Consider the following 20,759-nt stretch of genomic DNA (forward strand, 5'->3'; position numbering starts at 1 on the left):
CTAAAAGCAGTAAGGGAAAAAGGTCATGTAACATATAAAGGCAGACCAATGGGAATCACACCTGATGTCTCAACAGAGACTATGAAAGCTAGAAGAGCCTGGACAGACATCATGCAGACACTAAGAGAACACAAGTGTCAGCCCAAGCTGCTATACCCAGCAAAACTCTCAATCACCACAGATGGAGAGTCCAAGATATTCCAGGACAAAACTAAATTTACAGAATATCTGACCACAAACCCAGCACTACAACGAATTATAGGTGGAAAACCCAATACAAGGAGGAAAACTACATCCTAGTTAAAAAAAAAAAAAAAAAAAAAATCTAAGCAAGAAAACCAAAAGAAGAAAGACATACAGGCACAATTCTACCTCCAAAAGCAAAAATAGCAGAAAACAGCAACCACTATTCCATAATGTTTGTTAACATAAATGGACTCAATTCCCTAACAAAAAGACATAGGCTATCAGACTGAATACATAAACAGAATCCAGCATTTTGCTGCATACAGGAAACTCATCTCATAGACAAAGACAGACACTATCTCAGAGTAAAAGGTTGGGAAAAATCCTTCCAAGCAAACGGCCCCAAGAAACAAGCTGCAGTAACGATTCTAATATTGAATAAAGTAGATTTTCAACCAAAAGTCATCAAAAAAGATAAGAAAGGGACATTTTTTTTTATTCATTACAAAGAAAATTTGTCAGGAGGAACTCTCAATCCTTAACATATATTCTCTAAATACAAGAGCACTCATATTTATAAAAGAAACCCCACTAAAGCTCAAAAATACATTGCATCCCACACAATAATAGTGGGAGACCTCAACACCTCACTATCATCAATGGACAGATCATGGAAACAGAAACTGAACAAGGACGCAGTGAAACTAGGAGAAGTTATGAACCAACTGAAATTAATAGACATCTACAGAACATTTCATCCTAAAACAAAAGAATACACCTTCTCAGTACCTCAAGGCACCTTCTCCAAAATTGACCATATAAGCGGTCACAAAACAAGCCTCAATAGATAGTAGAAGATTGAAATACTCCCATGCATCCTTTCACATCACCAGGGTCTAAGGCTGGTCTTTAATAACAAAAAGACAACAAAAAGCCCATATACACAAGGAAACTAAACAATGCTCTATTAAACGATAGCAGGGTCAAAGAAGAAATAAAGAAAGAAATTAAGGATTTTCTAGAATTCAATGAAAATGAAAACACAACATTCCCAAACCTATGAGATGCAATGAAAGCAGTACTGAGAGGAAAACTCATAGCGCTGAGTGCTTCCAAAAAGAAACTGGAGAGAGCATACACTAGCAACTTGACAGAACAGCTGAAATCTCTAGAACAAAAGGAAGCAGATACACCTAAGAGGAGTAGACAGCAAGAAATAATCAAACTTGGGGCAGAAATAGACCAAATAGAAACAAAAAGAACCATTCAAAGAATCAACAAAACCAAGAGCTGGTTCTTTGAGAAAAATAACAAGATTGATAAACCCTTAGCCAGACTAACTAGAGGGTAAAGAGAGAGTATCCAAATTAACAAAATCAGAAAGGAAAGTGGAGAAATAACAACTGAAACTGAGGAAATTCAATAAATCATCAGATCCTACTACAAAAGCCTATACTCCACAGAGTTGGAAAATTTTGAGGAAATGGATGAATTCCTAAACATATACAAGATCCTAAAGTTAAACCAGGACCAGGTAAACCATCTAAATAATCCCATAACACCTAAAGAAATAGAAGCAGTCATCAAAAGCCTCCCAACCAAAAAAAGCCCAGGTCCAGATGGGTTCAGTGCAGAATTTTATCAGAAATTTATTGACAACCTAATACCAATACTCTCCAAACTATTCCACAAAATAGAATTAGATGGAACACTACCTAACTCATTTTTTGAGGCTACAATAACCCTTGTTCCTAAACCGCACAAAAACCCTACAAGGAAAAAAAAAAACTTCAGACCAATCTCACTTATGAACATTGATGCAAAAATACTCAACAAAAATCCTTGCAAACCGAATCCAAGAACACATCAAAACGATCATTCACCATGATCAAGTAGGCTCCATCCCTGGAATTCAGGGATGGTTTAATATAAGGAAATATATCAACATAACCCACCATATAAACAAACTCAAAGAAGAAAACCACATGGTCATCTCACTAGATACTGAGAAAGCATTTGACAAAATTCAACACCCCTTCATGTTAAAAGTCTTGGAAAGAACAGGAATCCAAGGACCATACCTAAACATAATAAAAAGCAATATACAGCAAACCAATAGCCAAAATCAAACTTAATGGTGAGAAACTTGAAGCAATCCCACTAAAATCTGGGACTAGACAAGGCTGCCCACTCTCCCCCTATCTATTTAACATACTATTGGAAGTCTTGGCCAGAGCAATTAGACAGCAAAAGAAAATCAAAGGAATACAAATTGGAAAGGAATAAGTAAAAAACATCATTGTTTGCAAATGACATGATAGTGTATGTATGTGACCCCAAAAATTCCACCAGAAAACTTCTACAGCTGATAAACAAGTTCAGCAAAGTGGTTGGATTTAAAATTAACTCAAACAAATCAGTAGCCTTCCTATATTCGAAGGACAAACATGTGGAGAAAGTATTTAGGGAAAAGATACCCTTCACAATAGTCACAAAAACTATGAAATACCTTGGTGTGACTCTAACTAAGCAAGAGAAGGACCTGTATGACAAGAACTTCAAATCTCTGAAGAAGGAAATCTGGGAAGATCTCAGAGAATGAAAGATCTCCCATGCTCATGGATTAGAAGGATCAACATTATAAAAATGGCCATCTTACAAAAATTAATCTACAGATTCAATGCAATCCCCATCAAAATTCCAACCCAGTTCTTCATAGAGTTGGAAAGAGCAATGTGCAATTTCATCTGGAATAACAAAAGACCTAGAATAGCGAAATCCATCCTCAACAACAAGAAAACATCTACAGGAATCACTATCCCTGACCTCAAGCTATATTACAAGGCAATTGTGCCAAAAACTGCATGGTACTGGTACAGAGATAGGCACATGGATCAAAGGAATAGAATAGAAGATCCAGAAATAAGCCCTCACATATATGGTCATTTGATTTTTGACAAAGGAGCTGTAAACATTCAACAGAAAAAGGATAGCCTCTTCAGCAAATGGTGTTGGTCCAACTGGCACTCAGCATGCAGAGAAATGAAAACAGACCCTTTCTTATCTCCTTGTACAAAGCTCAAGTGCAAGTGGATCAAAGATCTCCACATTAAACCAGGTACACTGAAACTATTTGAAGAGAAAGTAGGGAAAACCTTAGAACACATAGGCACAGGGGAAAATTTCCTGAACAGAACAACAATGGCTCGTGCTCTAAGGTCAAAGATTGACAAATGGGACTTAATGAGATTGCAAAGTTTCTGTAAGGCTAAGGACATTGTCAAGAAAACAAAACAGTAGCCAACAGATTGGGAAAAGATCTTTACTAACCCAACATCTGATATAGGCGAAATATCCAAGGTATACAAAGAACTCAAGAAGTTAGACACCAGAGAATCAAACAACCCTATTAAAAAATGGGGTACAGAGATAAACAAAAAGTTCTCAATGAGGAATATCGAATGGCTGAGAAGCATCTAAGGAAGTGCTCGTCATCATTAGCCATCAGGGAAATGCAAATCAAAACAACCCTGAGATTCCACCTCACACCAACCAGAATGACTAAGATCAAAAATTCAGATGACAGCAGATGCTGGCAAGATTGTGGAGAAAGAGGAACACTTCTCCATTGTTGCTGTGGTTGTAAACTGGTATAACCACTCTGGAAATTTGTCTGGTGGTTCCTTAGAAAATTGGACATAGTCGTACCTGAAGATCTAGTTATTCCACTTCTGGACATATACCCCAGAGACACTCTATCATACAACAAAGACACATGCACCACAATGTTCATAGCAGCCCTATTTTTATTAGCCAGAAGCTGGAAAGAACCCATATATCCTTCAGTAGATGAATGGATACAAAAATTGTGGTACATTTACACAATGGAGTACGACTTAGCTATCAGAAACAATGACTTTATGAAATTCTTAAGAAAATGGTTGCGTCTAGAGAATATTATCCTGAGTGAGGTAACCCAGTTTCAAAAAAAAAAAAAAAAAAAAAAAAAAAAAAAAAAAAAACCAGACATAATATGCAGTCACTGATAATTGGATAATAACCCCAGAAAGCTCTGAACACCCCAGAAATAACTCACAGACTATATGAAGGTCAAGAAAAACAAAGCCCCCCCCCCAAGGGGAGAGAGAGAGAGAGAGAGAGAGAGAGAGAGAGAGATGAATAATCATTATGCTTAATCTTTACATACCAAGAAAACTTTGACTATTTCCAGGTTACATCTTGTTTTACATGCGTTTTATGCTCATTATAACTAGTAAGATCTTAATGCATACTATGAAACCTTTAAAAAAATGAAGTACTGGCATAAATGTATTCATATACCTTTATGCAAAAATGCTTTTAAAAGCTGTACATTTATTTTTTTTTACAATAATGTTGTTCAATTAAAAAAAAAAAAAAAGAATGGCTTTGACATTATCATTATGAAGTAGACCTGGGGGAGTTAGCTGCTTCCTCCCATTATTTAAGGGGAGTGTGCAAAGGTACATGAAGTAGGAATTAGGTCCTCACTTGTTCTGAGTCAGCCAGTGTCGAAATCTTTGCTCTCTAAGCTTCCAAGACTGTAAGGAGTAAAGATCTGGATGCAGGTCATACACTCACATACTTGGAGGCAGAGTGCTCATGCACATAAAATAAAAAATTTAAAGGGGCTGGAGAGTTAAAAGTCCGGGGTTAAGAGTACATACTGCTGTTTTGCAGAGGAACCGATTGTAGTTCCCAACACCACATCTATACCAGTAGCTACAAGCGATCCAGTGCCTCTGGACTCCATGCGCACCCTAATTCAAGAGCGGGTGCATACACACACCACACAAAATCACACACTGTTGTAAACGGAAAAAAGTAATTTGCCATTGCTTATTGTAACTGGACAGCTTATGGTATTTTGTTAGAATCGCCTGACAATATAATAAGAACACATAGATTCTTCAGACAATTTCATACAAGTGAGTGCTGAACCCTGAGGAAAATCTAGTAAAGGCCTCAGTAGCAAATGTTCTGTCCTCCAAGTGCCCGTGGCCTTCATTTGCTGGTTCTGGACTCCCTCTAGTGGTGCATGCGTTTGGTGCTTTAAATAACGCTCAAAATTGCCAAATTTGGAGTCCTGTAAACCAACTAAAGGACCACAAAACTGTGATGATGTTTTTCTTTTTAAGGTTTTCTTTTCTTTTCTTTTCTTTCTTTTTTTTTTTTGAGATGTTTCTCCATTCTGTAGTTTAGGCTCGGCTCGACCTTACTAAGTAGCACAGGTTGAGCTGGAAATTGTGATCATCTTTTTGTAGGCTCCCAAACGTTGGGATACAGGTATGACCCATGACAGCCAGCTTAGAGTGTTTCCCTACGAGATTATGCCTTTTCAGGTATGATGAATTCAGATGAATGAATGATGTACGGATGACTGAAGCAACTGAACAAGGTCTGACTCAGAGGAGCTAAGGCTGGGAAAAGATAACTATAGTTCTCCTGAGAATGAGTGAGAGCCGAGGGCCCCCGAACAGAACTCTTTGTTGATATTTGTGACACAAGGAGGGAGTGGCTGTTTTAGTGGGCAAGTCATGTGTCTCTTGGCTAAGGTCAGAGAACTTTAGAATCTGGCCTTGAATAGGATCAGTCGCTCCATGCAGCACAAAACATGAGCTCTCCTCCACATCATATCCCGACTAGCTTAACCTCTACCTCTGTTTTAAACCAGTGCAGAAATCTGTAAGGCCACGTAAGCTCTAATTGCCTCAGTTGGCATCGGTTATGACCATCAGCTGTACCTTTGATGCGACCATGGTCAAAATATGCAGAGAAAAAAAACCTCTTGATCACCCCCCATTAAACTTCCGTTTCCTGGCCAGGTCTGTACCAGGTATCCACAAGTACGCTAGCTTTCACATACATCCCTTCATTACTGAAGATGGTCTTATCATGTCTCTCCCCGACCCCCATGTCTAGATACTCAAAGCTTTTTAAAACGAGGATAAAAGATATGTCATAAGGTACGAGCATCACGATTAATTTGACAGATATTTTATTTACACCTTGTTTATACCTGTAAACGGGTTACACCTTGTCAGCAGCTTGGTTTTGTTTGCTTAAGAAATTTTTTTACTTCAAAAAATGAAAACTCTTATGGCCTAACGGAGCAGCCATACGATGCCAGCAGAGACCTTTCCTGGAGGTTCTGGGACCAACAACCGGGCGTCTGAAGACCCAGCCTCTTCTCACTTTCCCAGAAGTCCTTTCGACCGTCAATCCGTGGGTTGTTCCCTCATGGCGCATGCGCGCCGCCTGCATCCGGCAGCGCGGTGAATTGCTGCCGGGCTTTCCCTGGCGTGCTTCTCCCCATCATGGCTCCGGACTCCGGGCCCTGCCCCGACGGGCAGCCTTTGAAGGTGCTGCCGGTGGATCCCCGGGACCGGGGCACCCAGCGCTGCCGCCTGGGTCCTGCGGCCTTCCGCAGCCTGGGCGCGCATCTGGGCTCGCCGCTGAGGATCTCGTTGCCGGCCGGGGGCTGCTGCCTCTGCACAGCTTGGCCGCGGCGCGACGGGACGGACGGCTTTGTGCAGCTGGATCCGCAGTGCGCTAGCCCGGGAGCGGAGGTGGCCGCGGGGAGGATCAGTATGGACTGCTTGCAGCCGGTGCCCTGTCCGCCCCTGCGGCGCCTAGAGGTGTGGCCGGTGCTGCGGCCGCAGGCGGGAGCCCCGAGTTCCGCCGCGGTGCTGGAGGTATCGCTGGAGCTGCTGCGCAACCGGCCCGTGTCGCGAGGACACGTGCTGGCCACCCCGCCCGGTGTCCCCGGCCCTGTTGCAGCTCTGCACGTGGTGGGCGGGACACCGGACCCAGAGCCCGCCGGGTGGGTCACACCGCACACCCGCATCGCGCTCAGCGATAAGCCTCCGCCACGGGTCGAGCCTTCGGGGGAGGTGACTCTTGGGGGCCTGTCGGAGACGGCCGACTCCCTGAGGGAGCTGCTCCGCCTGCCGCTGCGCTATCCGCTCGCCTTAGCCGCGCTGGGGCTGGCGGTGCCCCGCGGGGTGCTCCTGGCGGGACCCCCGGGAGTGGGCAAGACCCAGCTAGTGCGGGCCGTGGCGCGTGAGGCCGGCGCCGAGCTGCTGGCGGTGAGCGCCCCGGCACTGCAGGGCGCCCGGCCGGGGGAGACCGAGGAGAACGTGCGGCGCATCTTCCAACGCGCCCAGGAGCTGGCCAGCCGCGGGCCCAGCCTCCTCTTCCTGGACGAGGTGGACGCCCTGTGTCCCCGGAGGGGCGGTCCCCTGCGAGCTCCCGAGAACCGCGTGGTGGCCCAGGTGTTGACGCTGCTGGACGGCATCCACGGGGACAGGGAGGTTGTGGTCGTGGGAGCCACCAACCGGCCGGACGAGTTAGACCCAGCGCTTCGCAGGCCGGGGAGGTTTGACCGAGAGGTAAAGTCCTGGAAGCTCACCTTTTTTGGACATCGGGATCAGGCAGGGTTTGTAGAGCACTTGTGACGAGCGAGCCGGAACCTGGGTTCAAATCGTTCTGGGAAACAGGATGGTCTTTTGCCTTGTTGAAGTAACTAAGCCTGTTGCAAGCATATTGAACTGAAATCGCCTTTGGAATGAGAATTTAGTCAGAGCAAGAGAGGGCAGGGAAGGTAAATAAAAAGATGCATTAGCTCCTAAATGTGTTCATTTCTGTCAGGATGCCAGCTTCCCGTCCTACAGTTGACTTCCTAAATTGTCAGGGCTGTCTTTCTTAGGAGCTTTGGTCCTCGGTGATTTAATTTCTAAGGAATTGTTAGTAATTAAATAATATTTAAATGTGGTAGGATTCTCTTATTAAGTCTTTCGAGGACTTGAATGAATTTCTTCCTTGTACCATCTATTAAAGGGCCCTGCCTCCAAAGAACACGGGCCTAGGTTATCTGCTCTGTTATTTGATCCCTGACTGCCAGAACTTGGTGTGTTCTCAAAAAACAACAAAGATTTCTCCAGGGAAACACACAGAGTTTTCATTATGGAAATCCCCAACCACCGTTGTTCCAGTGAACAACTGTCTTGTATTCATAATCTAAGGTGTGCTTAGAAGTTCGTGTTGTAAGTTCCAGAAAGGTCTGCTGAGTGACTGTACGTATTGGTAAAGATGCGTTTAAAGAAAGATTTTAAGTTGTGCACTTCTAATTTCTCTCCGTTTTGCTTTGCCTGTAGGTTGTCATTGGGACTCCCACCCTTAAACAAAGAGAAGCAATTCTGGGAGTGATTACTTCAAAGATGCCCATCTCCAGTCACGTGGATTTAGGTCTCCTGGCAGAAATGACAGTTGGCTATGTGGGTGCTGACCTGACAGCACTCTGTAGGGAGGCTGCCATGTGTGCCCTTCTCAAGAATGAGAAGAACGAGGAGGTAGGAAGTGTTCACCTGTCACCAGCCGTGGTAGTCTTTCAGACTGATATGACAGATTAATGTGGGGTTAAAAAAGGTGGTAAGTGCATGTATTCCTTGGCATGGCTGGTAGGTTCCACAGCTGGGGTGTGTGTGTGTGTGTGTGTGTGTGTGTGTGTATGTGTGTGTGTGTGTGTGTACAAATATAATCTCACAAATATATTTATAACTCAACTCCATATAAATGTATGACTAAAGTTGAAGATAAATGCTGAGTCTTCCAGGAAAGTCAGTGTCCCTCAGAATCATTGGACAGATTTGAATTTAAAGCTGTTAAGTAGCCAATCAGATTACACAGATGGGCACAAAAATGGTGCCAAAAACCTTTGCATAGCATTCTTGAGGATTATCCACTTGTAACATTCTACTGTGTGTACTTTGACATGTCTTTCTTTATGTGCATGAGTTTATATGTGTGTTCGTGTTTCTGAGACATGAGACTATCCCACAGCCATGATAACACAGCTAAACTTTAGTCACTCATGACAATGAATATCACCAAAGTTAACTTTGATTTCTAGAATAATCCAATATCATAAGATTTCTTCATTGTCTTGATACTGTATTATTATTATTATTATTATTATTATTATTATTATTGATTAATATCTATGAGAGAAATGAAGTTTTCTAATCCGAAAAAATTTGAGTACTTGAAATTTTACGAAAGATTGTCATTGCTTTTCAAATTTTAAGTAAGTAGTTACTCTAAAAATATTTGGGGTTGTCTTAAATATAATAGTTTACAGTAGTATTATTTTGAAAATCAAATCATTCTGTATATGATAACCTGGGTCTCTAGACCTCATCAGCAGTAATAATTTTAGCAGCTGGGGATTTGGGGACATTTCAGCATTCATAGCATCCTAAATTATTTTATCGAAATAATTTAAATCTTTCCTAACTTTTTTGTTACTTTCATTCTAATACTGAAGGTGGGAAGAAGTTATATGAACTTCTGATTCCTCATCCTAATGGATTTGGTACCAAACTGCCTAGTGTTTGAATGAGTCCCTGTGTGGAGGTGTGAAAACGTTTGTCCTGTGTGAGAGAGCGAGAGGTCCAGAGAGAAGGGAGGCACAGTTGGAATTCCCTCTGCTTTGTGAAGTTCCAGACCTGATCTTAAGCATTTCTGGCTTAGGTGGACCAGTCCGCTCACTGCCACTTAAGGAGGGGCCTACCTGAGTCTAGTCACCATAGCGATGGCTGAGTTCAGAAACAGCCCAGGGGGCGTGGCTCACAACCATCTGTAATGGGATCAGATGCCCTCTTCTGGTGTCTGAAGACAGCAACAGTGTACTCACATACATACAGTAGAAAGGAAAACTGAAGGAGTGAGCTCAGAGCCTCTACTCTGAGGGATGATTGACGAAGATGCTTGAAACTGAGAATAGTGATACTTGGATGTATAAGTTCAAAAGAGGGGTGGGGTGTTGTTGGTGGTTCCCGTTCTGTTTGTTTTCTAGAGTTTCTTATGCATTATGTATACTCTAGAAAAGGCCTCCCTAATTTTTGGCTTCACTTTTCTTTTTGGGATATATTTCTTCAGAACCAGGACAGTCCTAAAATCGAGGAAGCAGATTTTCTTGAAGCTTTTAAAAAGATTCAGCCCTCATCATTTCGAAGTTCCATCGGGCTGACGGACATCAAGCCTGTTGGCTGGGAGCAGATCGGTGGACTTGAGACCGTGAAACTGAAGTTAAAGCAGGTAACAGTTACTGATCAGCTTATTCTGGCTGCCCAGAGAGACGGCTGTGTCTACAGTGAAAATGCTGTAAGCAGACTGCACTACCCATCTTACCAAATTCCTGGTCGTGTGCTTTAGCCTTTATTTAATTAGACTTCTGTAGATACTAGTTTTTGGGTTGCTGCCCCGTCTTAGTCTTTTAAGGTTTTCGCTTTAGAGAGTTCATTATAATCTAGAACACAGGTCAACGGAATTGCTGTGATAAGCCAGATAGTAAATGCTTTAATTTTTGAGACATGTAGGCAGTCAGCCATTTACTAGCCACTAGAGTGCGAGAGCAAGTAAAGGAGAGCATTTGGCCTGTATTTCCAAGGGTCTGCATCTGTGGATGCAGCTATTCAAAATACGGTCGACACTGAACAGATTTAACACTTTTTCCTGTTATTTTTCCCTAGACAATGCAGTATGTCAACTGTGTACATGCTATTTACATTATTAAGTATTATAACTGATAGATTGTAGGTCATATGCAAGTACTGTGGTTTTTCCTCCATGGTGCTGGAGTTTAAAGTCATAGCAAGCCTTTCCCATAGGCTTGTCTTATTTAACTTTCACGGTATCAATGAAGAGTCGCCAACCACACTTCTTTTGATGTCTTCTATTAGGCTGGTTGTGGCAGTTTCCTATCTTCCTGGGCACTCTTCTCTCTTCCCTGAAATGTTGATGCTCTGAGAGACTTAGGGACAGCTTTCTTTCTTTAAAATCATTTTTATTTTATACATATCAGTGTTTTGGCCCCAGGTATATATACATTGGGACCACATGCATGCTTGCTGCCCATGGAAGTCAGAGGAGGGTGTCAGATGCCCTGAGACTGGAGTTATGGATGGTTGTGAAGCACCGTGTAGGTTCTGAGAGCAAAACTTAGTCCTCTGCAAGAGCAACAAGTGCTCTTAACCATTGAGCCATCTCTCCTGTCCCAGAAACCCTTTCTGCAGTCTGAGGGATTGACAGGGTCTAAGATTGGTCTTAGTTGTCCCTTGAAAGGTCTTGAGTAGACTTTTCCTCATGTCATCATGACTGTTGAGCTGCCTGTCTGCTAGATGACCACAGAGCTGTCAACATGCCATGTCAAGGGTCCAGTTAACACCAGGCATAGGAGACACGCCTTTAATCCCAGCACTTGGAGGCAGGGGCAGGTGGATTTCTTTGAGTTTGAGGCCAGCTTGGTCTACATAGTAAATTCTGGGATTGTCAGGGCTCCATAGTTTGACCCTGTCTCAAAAAACCAAAAGGAAACATAAAACAATAGAGTCCAGCTAATCCGTTCCCCCACTGTACCTAAGATTCCTTGTCTCAGTGAACATAGTCAACCAGAATGATAGTTCCCTGTCAGAAGAATGGCACTAGAGCTTTGTAAAATGCAATTTCTCATGTTTCCGTGACCAGTCTGTCCTCAGCGTCTTCACTGACTCGTCTTCTCCAAGCAGGTACATTTGAACCACTGAGAGAGAATAGCCACATGGGGCTGGAGAGATGGCTCAGCGGTTAAGAGAATTTGTTGCTCTTGCAGAAGACCAGATTCAGTTCCCCAAACCCACATGGCAGCTTATAACCATCCATAACTCTAGTTCTATGGGATCCAACAGCTTCTGACCTCTGCAGGGACCAGGAAGGTACATGGTCCATGTACATACATGCAGAAAAAATAGCAAGACACAGAAGGGAAAAGATAATTTAGAAAGAATAGCCACTGAGAGATGTTGGGAGAAGATTCAGGCATAGCATGGTCTCACAAGGAAAGTGCCTGGGTGCAGATGAGCGGAGTAGCAGGGATCTGGCTTCCTGGGGCTGTCATCAGGACGGGAGGCTATCTGAGCCCAACAGGCTGGGGCAAGTGCTGGGTGAGGTGGATGGCGCACTGACATCCGTCTGTCTGTCTGCCTATTTGCAGTGTGTTGAGTGGCCTCTGAAGTTCCCTCAGGAGTTTGCTAGGATGGGTCTGACACAGCCAAAGGGCCTTCTTCTGTATGGTCCCCCTGGATGTGCTAAAACCACTCTGGTGAAGGCCCTGGCCACAAGCTGCCATTGCTCCTTCGTCTCAGTGTGTGGGGCTGATCTCTTCTCTCCTTTTGTTGGAGACTCAGAAAAAGTCTTGTCTCAGGTCGGTAGTGTTTTTTTGTTTGCTTGTTTGTTTTGTCTTGTTCTGTTGGTTTTTGTTTTTCTGGCTGTGGAAGGTATACAAGCTTAAGTTTAAAATAAGAGCTCCCTTCCCCATAACCCTTCCACATACTGCTACTGTTTGGTAAATTTTCTCTCAGATTTTGAGTAGGGCCGAGGTGAGGTTTTTACCAATCTGAAATTTTATCTCTATTTATTTATTATTTATTTACTTTTGTAATTTTAAAAGATCATGTGTATGCATGTGTGTGTGTGCGCGCACCCAGGTGGGCTATGTGCACTTGTGTGCAGTTGTGAAGACCCAGAAAAGGATGCTGGATCCCTTAGAGCTGGAGTTGCAGAAGATTGTGACTCTACAAGGAAGTGAACTCAGGGCCTCGATAAGAACAGCATGCACTCTCGACCCCTGAGCCGTCTCTTCGGCACTTTTATCTTGGTTTTTAAAGTTAAACATCACCAGATGGAATTGGTGGCACATATCTTTAATTTTCGTACTGAGGAGACAGGAACAGGCAGATCTCTGAATTCCCAGCCAGCCTGGGCTATAGAACGAAATCCTGCCTTAAAAAAAAAAATTCTGGAATTCCATGTTAAATACCTTTTGAGAAGACAATTTTTTTTAAAAACAACTATTTATCTTTGGCCCTTGTTTTGCTTATTCTCTAGTTTGTAAGCACTTAGAATCTTCATTTTTCTGTTTTCATGGTAACAAATAGGAAAGTGGAAACGGTCACCAGAACAGCGTGTGACGTTATGTTTTTCTTCCCTCACTAAGGTATTTCGACAAGCAAGAGCCAATACTCCAGCGCTTGTGTTTTTGGATGAAATTGACTCAGTCTTGGGGTCTCGCTCAGTCGGCACCTCGGGATGTGATGCTCGGGAGCGAGTTCTTTCAGTTCTGCTGAACGAACTCGATGGTGTGGGAGTTAGGACGGTAGAGAGAAGAGGGAGTAAAGCGAGCCAACAGGGTAAATACCAGGAGCTGGAGGCACTGCGAGCACTCTGTTAGCTAGGACACACCAGAATTAAATAGCATTCCCGCACGGCTGCTTTTCCCCGGCTGACTTCATCCTACATAGGGATTCGTATGATTTCATGTGAATTCTTGGGGCTTTCACAGGGCAGACAAAAGTTGAGACTTGGACAGAAGAAAGTGAAAAGCTTTATTTAATTATCTGATATGTGAAATTAGTTTTTCTAAGTATGAGAAATATTTTTTTTTACTTAGTGGAAAAGGGAAATTATTCTCATATATATCCTGAAGAACTTATTTCTTCTTCAATTTGTGTGTGTGAAACATTGCAAAACAAATTAGCAATTGAGTAACTTTAATAGTTGAAAGCCAGTGAAGGTGGCTTTGGGAGTGTCTTGCTTCTGTGAGCCCATTGTTCAGAAATAGTGGCTTCTTGTCCTGAGCAGGTCATTTCTGACTTCTTTTAGTGTGATCATATTGTTTATTTCACGGTTTAAAAATCCTCCCACAGAAGGAGCACGTCAGCCACTGTAATTACAGGGGACCCATGGCAGTGTGGTCTCATGGTGCTTTACCTTAGCCCATTAGCATGTTGGGAAACTTGGTGCTTTGAGGGTCAACACTGGAGAACTGCTTGGAGTATTCAACTCAGTGAATGGTTTTGATTTTAGGCCTCACCTTGTTGTGCTTTCAAATGTTGCTTCTTTTGGGCTGGGAGTGTACGTAGCTCAGTGGCAGAGTGACTGCCTGGCAGGCCCAAACCCTGGTTCTATCCATAGCACCACGTAAGCGAGGTGTGCTCATGTGCACTGGGAAACCCGGTACTCGGGCAGTGCAGACACGGTTTCAAGGTCAGTTTTGTTGAGTAAAGAGTTTTGGGACAGCCTGGGGTACATGAGACCCTACCTCAAACAGAAACAAATGTTGCTTCTCATCCAGGGTTTGCATAGCTGCAGTTCAGCTTGATTGTCATCATTTCTGCCTCTGGAAAGAAGAATAAAAAGTAAATTTCCACCTTTGGGGTATTGAAAGCTAGACTTTCCAGAACCATACCTGTTTCCCATTAGTCACACATCCTGCCCTTGCAAGCAGCTTCTTTATAGTTTCTGTTCATTGAGTGCTTGGGTGGATTTGGGCCCTGGCCAGGTGTTCTTCCATCTGGCTTCTCACCAGTTCCCACACGGAGAAACGCCTGTCAGGACTAGCCATTCCTCCAGACACACAAGGTAGCTTTGATTAATGGGTTGTTGGGGGGTGGCTTTCTACCAAGAAGGTGGCTGGGACTGGGTGTAAGCATCCTGGCTCCAAAAAGAAGGTTACCTCTTTCAAGCAGTACTTTATCATGTGGGACTTGAAGGATTTTAATAAGTCACGGTTTGTTGATGTTACTTTGTCTTATATGCTTTCCCTCAGAGTGTCAAGAAATTCTTAATCAGAGTGTCATGATTATTGTGGCAACAAACAGGCCTGATGTGTTAGACGACGCCTTGTTACGGCCTGGGAGATTAGATAAGATGATCTATGTCCCCCCTCCTGATCGACAGGTAAGCAGTGCTGTGTCCTTTGCATCAGCAATGCATCGCGCCTGCCTAGTAGCATGTCTGGAGAAATTGTAGACTGGCTGGCAGCAGGCGGTGTGTCCCGCTCTCACTGTGCAGTGCTGGTACCCAGTTCTTTGCTTGGTAGCTTCTTTATAAAGTCACATGTTTGTCCATGCTGGTTCCCAGGGAAACATGCCTGGAAGTGACGCTGATGCTCCCAGCAGAACTAAGGGCACTGGGTGTTACGGTACCTGGGATGGAAGGATCTTAAGGCGTTTGAGTCAGTGAAAGGGCGTTAGTGGTCTGGGTCTGTGGGGACGGCAGCATGTCCAGTCAGCTTTGCTCCTAAACACCCAGAATGACTGTCAGATGGTGGAGGGCTCCAGGAACTAGTTTTTCCTTCTTTGGGCTTTTATCAAGTTTTAAAGAGATCTCTTTTCAGTAAATGTCTGATGCTTCTAAATGTGTCTGATAAATCATGTGTTTGTTTCTAATCTAATCTCATTCCGATAGCACTTTGATTCCCAAAAGAGAATCATCTTGTCTCATCAGGAGAAATGGTTATGACTGGCAACTTCAAAGGTTAATTAAGAAAATATTTGTATTTCATGATAGTGTTTCTACCATTGCTGTGTAGACCATTGATGACTCAATCTCTTTCAGAAGCAAGAATGATTTTAATTATTTGAATATGAACACACACATTGTACATAAAAATATACACCACACACACCACACAAATTACACACCATATACACCACTCACCTACAAATGCACATACCATACATACATCACACACACAGTTACCACACACACATCATACACACATATACCCCATCCCTCCACCACACACACAACACACACATACCACATACACATTTTGTAATATGATAGAAAATTTAAACTTAAAATGTTTACTGTATCAGTGTTGAACATAAATGTTATAACATTGTAAATATTTTTTTGTTTCTTTATTTTCTTCCAGGGCAGGCTATCTATTTTAAAAGTCTGTACAAACAACATGCCAATAGGGCCTGATGTTTCTCTAGAAAACCTAGCAGCAGAAACCTGTTATTTCTCTGGAGCTGATCTTAGAAACCTCTGCAAAGAAGTGAGTGTGTACTGTTTTATTCAGAGGCCGGAGTCTGAATGGTTTTCTTTCTGTTTTATTAAATATAAAATTGAGAGGAATACACAGATCTTAAGAATATGGTACTGAATGACTGTAAAGTGACCACAGACCACAGTTTTATAATAGCGCTTGTGTTAAGAATGGACTGTTGGTTTTCTAGCCTCTTCCTTTGACCCTTCCTACCCTCTGCCCCTGCTGTCCACCAAAGGCGAACACTCGCTCACTCCTACACTGGAGACAAGCTTTGCAGCCTTTGAGCTCTGAGTTTCTATATTCTGCCATGAACAGTTTGTGGTGGGAGTGTAGATCTTTCATACATGCACATGGTTACAAGAATTGCCAGGTCATAAAATGTGCCATCTTTTCTTTTATGAGCAGTGCTGCAGACTCTGGATTCAGGGCATGTATAATCACAGTTTGCCTCTTTTAGGGCTGAATTTTTAATGTGCTGGAAACGTGGTCCATGGTGGATTTTTACTCAACTTAACTTTTAGTGGTTTTTTGATGGCGTTGAACTCCTTTGAGGGGACGCCAGATTGCGGTGCTGACAATTACTGTTAGTTTTAATGGGAAGCAGATTGACTGCTGCTTTCTGCTTGTGTCCTTCAGGCTGCCTTGTTTGCTCTGCAAGAAAACGGGATGGAAGCAACCACTGTGAGACAGGAGCACTTCACAGAAGCACTTGAGACTGTGAAGCCATCCTTAACTCTGAAAGAGCTGACTTTCTACGAAAACTTATTTAAAACAGAACTGTCTAACTCGGAAGACCATAAAATTTTATTTTATTAAGTTTTTCCTAGGAAGTGGTTTGTAACTTCACATTTTCATGAGACGGGGAAGGGAGAGGTGGGGAGGAGAGAGCTGGAGAGAGGCTGAAAGACTGAGAACTTGCCTGGTAAGGACCATCCTACTTCTAGAAGATATATTTAAACACCATAATAAAATGTGTGTGTGTGATTGTGATGAGATAATTATTCTTGGTGGTCTTATGACTTTGCAGTAGAACAGAGGACTTGAGCAGGCTCTAGCCCAGATTCCCACTCTCACATTTTACCACCATTTTCTTAAGGACTTGAAGCTACAATAGAGCCTTAAGTCAGTCTTGGGGGTGACACTGAGAAGTGTGCCGTTGGGTGGTTTTTTGATGAATGTCACCCAGTAATATGGTTATTCCAGCGAGATAGTGGCACCAACAGGTAAGAGGATTTGGGGAGTTCACTCTCATACATGCCTGTCACTCACAACATGCAGTTTGTGGCTGTACGTGCATAATGCTCCATTATTGCTAGTGTTGAGCATGTGTGCCTCACAGATAAGATTGCCTTACATTACAGTTAACTCACCAGCTCCAGAAAGCTTAACATCAACAACTGTATTTTAATGTATTCGGTGTATTTCTCTGTCTTAGTGATTAGTGTCTGCCAGAAAACTACCTCTCAGGAAGTTGTGCTCCAAGGTCCCACCCCCACCCCAGTCCCTCCCTGGGAATCTGACACTGCTTTGCCCAAGTCCAGCTCTAGGCTAGGTGCTGCCTCTGGCTATAGCTGTCTGGGGCTTGGGTAGAAAGCCTCTCTGCAGCTCTCTGCAGCTCTCTATCCAGTCAGCTTTCAATCCACACACTGCTGCTTCCTTAGATTGCTGCCCTAGCCACTTTTGGGGGGTTAGAAGGGGAGGATGAGGCAGGGGACTTTTATTGGGTTAGTTGGGTTTTAATTGAAGAGTACCAACTTGTTGCAGCAAAACTCCAGCCCCAATAAGCCCATGCAGAAACATACAACTCATTTTACAGATTTACAAGCCATATGCTCAGACAGGGCAGGTTTACCACTGCTCTATGAGATCCCTTGCTTCTCCCAGCCATGTGATTCTGCTCCATCCTTCCACCTCCTTTTCCTCTCTTGTTCCCTACTCTCTAAAACCTCCAGCCACAGCTATTCCTCCACTGCCTGATCACAGGCTGTATTTGGCCAGCTAAAATGGGGAGAAGGTTCATGTGAAATCACCTGAGTATGTGATCTACTCCTGGTTGGAGCAGCCCCTGTTGAGGAAGCAGAATTAACATCAGAATACAAACAGCACCAGGGCAACCCACAACAGTACAACAGTGTTGGCTACTTTCCACACTAGCAGTGTGTCTTCTCCACCCAGGATGGCATCTGCGTGCCTGTCACCGAAATGCGACTCAGTTTCCATGAATCAGAAGATTGCTCTGCACAACTTCTAAGACTTTTTTTTTTTTTTTTAATGTTTTGGTTGGCATTTTATAGTGTCCTAAGCTAGTTTTCATGACATTTTCACACAATGTGCTTTGTCCATGCTGTCTTCCTCATCCCTTCTTTCTCATAGTTTCTCACCCCAAATATTACCCCTTACCAACACCTTTGTGGAAAATGAATACTTGGCCTGGAAAGACATAAGTCTGAGTGTGTTTCCCCCCTGTGCTCTCAGACTGCTCTCTAGCCTTAGTAGTTAACCCTAGCGTAAAGAATGCCTGGAAATCCCAGTGTCAAACCCAGTAAAGCAGCTACCGAAGGATGGGGTGATCAGAGTGTAGCCCACTGTCCAGATTTGTCAGAAATTCAAACAATGAGGATGCTCCATTTCTCTCAACAAGCCTGACAGGGCTGGTTAAGTTTTGATCTGAAGGTGAGTGCCAACCAACCATGGCTTAACATGTCAAGAGTCAAGTCACAGTAGCTACAGAAGGCTCCAAGTGTCTAGCACTTGGAGTCAGGTAGACAAAGCCGTCTTCTAAACTGGCAGGATTATAGTGAAACTGGCTACTGTCCTAGTGGGAACTCTGTGGCCTAATTTACCTGGTTCACGTCTAGGTACCCCAGGCAGCAGTAGCCTGGTGCCACACCTGGATGCCAGCATTTGGTGTTTGGGTTAAGTGATGTGTGTGTGTGTGTCTGTCAGTCTGTCTGTGCTCTAGTTACAGGGAGTGTGGTAGTGAGGCACTGGACTTGTTTGTATTCTGAAGAACTGGATGAGAGATTCTGAATGCTTCTACCTACAGCAGCCTCAGACAAAAGAGCACAATCTATGACAGTTTTTGCTCATTTACCTCTTTCTGTAACAATATTTATTGAGCAGGCAATTTACTGTTTAAATTGCTGCAGTTGCCTTAATAAGTAAGATTAGCTGTTAAATAAAAACCACCCCAAACTGCTGTAATTCCTGGAATCCAAGGCGGAAACAACTAACATCCCCCAGAACTCAGGATACCTGGGTATTAATGCAAAGGGACAGAAGTGTGGCTTCCTAGATCTAATTGTCATTGCCAGGAGTAGAAATAAACATATTTTAAAGGTTATTTGAGCACAATATGTAGATACGTACTTTCAATTCCTTTAGCATTCTCTTCTTGGAAACAAATATAGAATAACCTAACTACTTCGTTATCTAGAACCTACTCCAAATGATTAACACTATGGTAAATTTGCTAGCTATTGTGACTAGCGCAGTTATGAACATTGGTCAGCGTGTGTCTTTGCGGTAGGAAAAGGAGTCCTTTGGATACATACCTAGACGTGTACCGGATGGTGCTAGGTAGGCTGCTGTGTGGGTCATCAATGGCTTCACCCAACTGTGAACTACAATAGTGACCAATGTGTGAGGCTGGCCTTGGCTCTGTTGTGGTAAGACACTGTTCCCCGAACCCCTTAGGTGCAGCCATGGCACAAATGGTATGGAGAAAAATGGATTGTATTTAAGAAAATCTGATTGGATTTGAGACCCTCTGCACAGCAGGAGCTCATGCCTGACACTGTAAATCTGGTCAAGGGCCTGTAGTTGCAGACCCCAGGAGTAAGCCCACTACAACATCTATACAAAATACCATCACTACCCTTTCAGTCCACAGCTCTATAAACTAGTGCAGCTCTCAGGCCTACAAAGCAGCTCTCGGAGGTTTTAGTACGGTAGATGAGAGTATGCAAACCCACAGCTGGTTAGTTATGCAGAGCCTGAATACAGAGACCAACTTGTCCTTTGAGGCTTCATCCATAAACCGGACATCTATACCTTAACCACTCCTGCAAGTTCAAAGATCATCATGGGGAGGGGGTTGTAAGAACCTGGGGTTGTGAGGGACTGGAACTAAACAGTGCCCTCTGCACTTGAGGACTCATGAGAGCTGGGTGCAGCAGGGTCCTAGGAAGAGCAAACTAATCCAAGTTTAGCTTGGGGAAGGAGCTCACAAACCCTGACCTCAGCTGAGGAGCCATGGACAGTTGGTGGCTTTTCCGGAAGGGAGACTCGGTTTTCTTAAAGAACGTGGCCCTCAGCAGCTGACCATGCTACAGTGGGTGGCCCCACACCCCTGAATACCTGGGAAGCAGAAATTGGACTCAGCGGGTTATTTAAAACAAGCAAAGAAAAACTACTCAGTTGGGAGGGAGGGGTGGTAGGCGTGGATCTGGGAGGAGTTGGAAGGTGAGTATGATCAAAGCCCTTGAATGAAATTCTCAAAGAATTAATCAAATGATCTTATAAAAGGTTCTCTTTTTGCACACTCTATGTTCCCGACACTCAGTCAGCTGAATAGGATGACCTTGAGTTTGAAGCCAGCCTGGGTTACGTTGTAGTAAGACACTGCCTCTGTTCCCAGCCGAAAAGTTTCCTAACT

At 43.4% G+C, this 20,759-nt stretch overlaps 1 protein-coding gene and 1 pseudogene across 2 annotated transcripts in view; both read left to right on the forward strand.

The window, feature by feature from the left end:
• LOC308431438 (protein FAM98B-like) overlaps positions 1-20,759 on the forward strand; it is a 292,458-nt pseudogene that overhangs the window by 12,083 nt on the left and 259,616 nt on the right. The gene's annotated exons all lie outside the window — the stretch shown is intronic.
• Positions 6,477-16,960, forward strand: AFG2B (AFG2 AAA ATPase homolog B). The gene is made up of 8 exons (XM_080931102.1): positions 6,477-7,616; positions 8,382-8,576; positions 10,165-10,323; positions 12,257-12,466; positions 13,259-13,451; positions 14,870-15,000; positions 15,983-16,108; positions 16,739-16,960. Exons 1-8 carry the CDS (start codon positions 6,543-6,545, stop codon positions 16,916-16,918), a joined length of 2,268 nt encoding a protein of 755 aa, XP_080787228.1. The 5' UTR covers positions 6,477-6,542; the 3' UTR covers positions 16,919-16,960.

The sequence above is a fragment of the Micromys minutus genome (genome assembly GCF_963924665.1).
Source record: "Micromys minutus genome assembly, chromosome: 17".
NCBI lineage: Eukaryota > Metazoa > Chordata > Mammalia > Rodentia > Muridae > Micromys > Micromys minutus.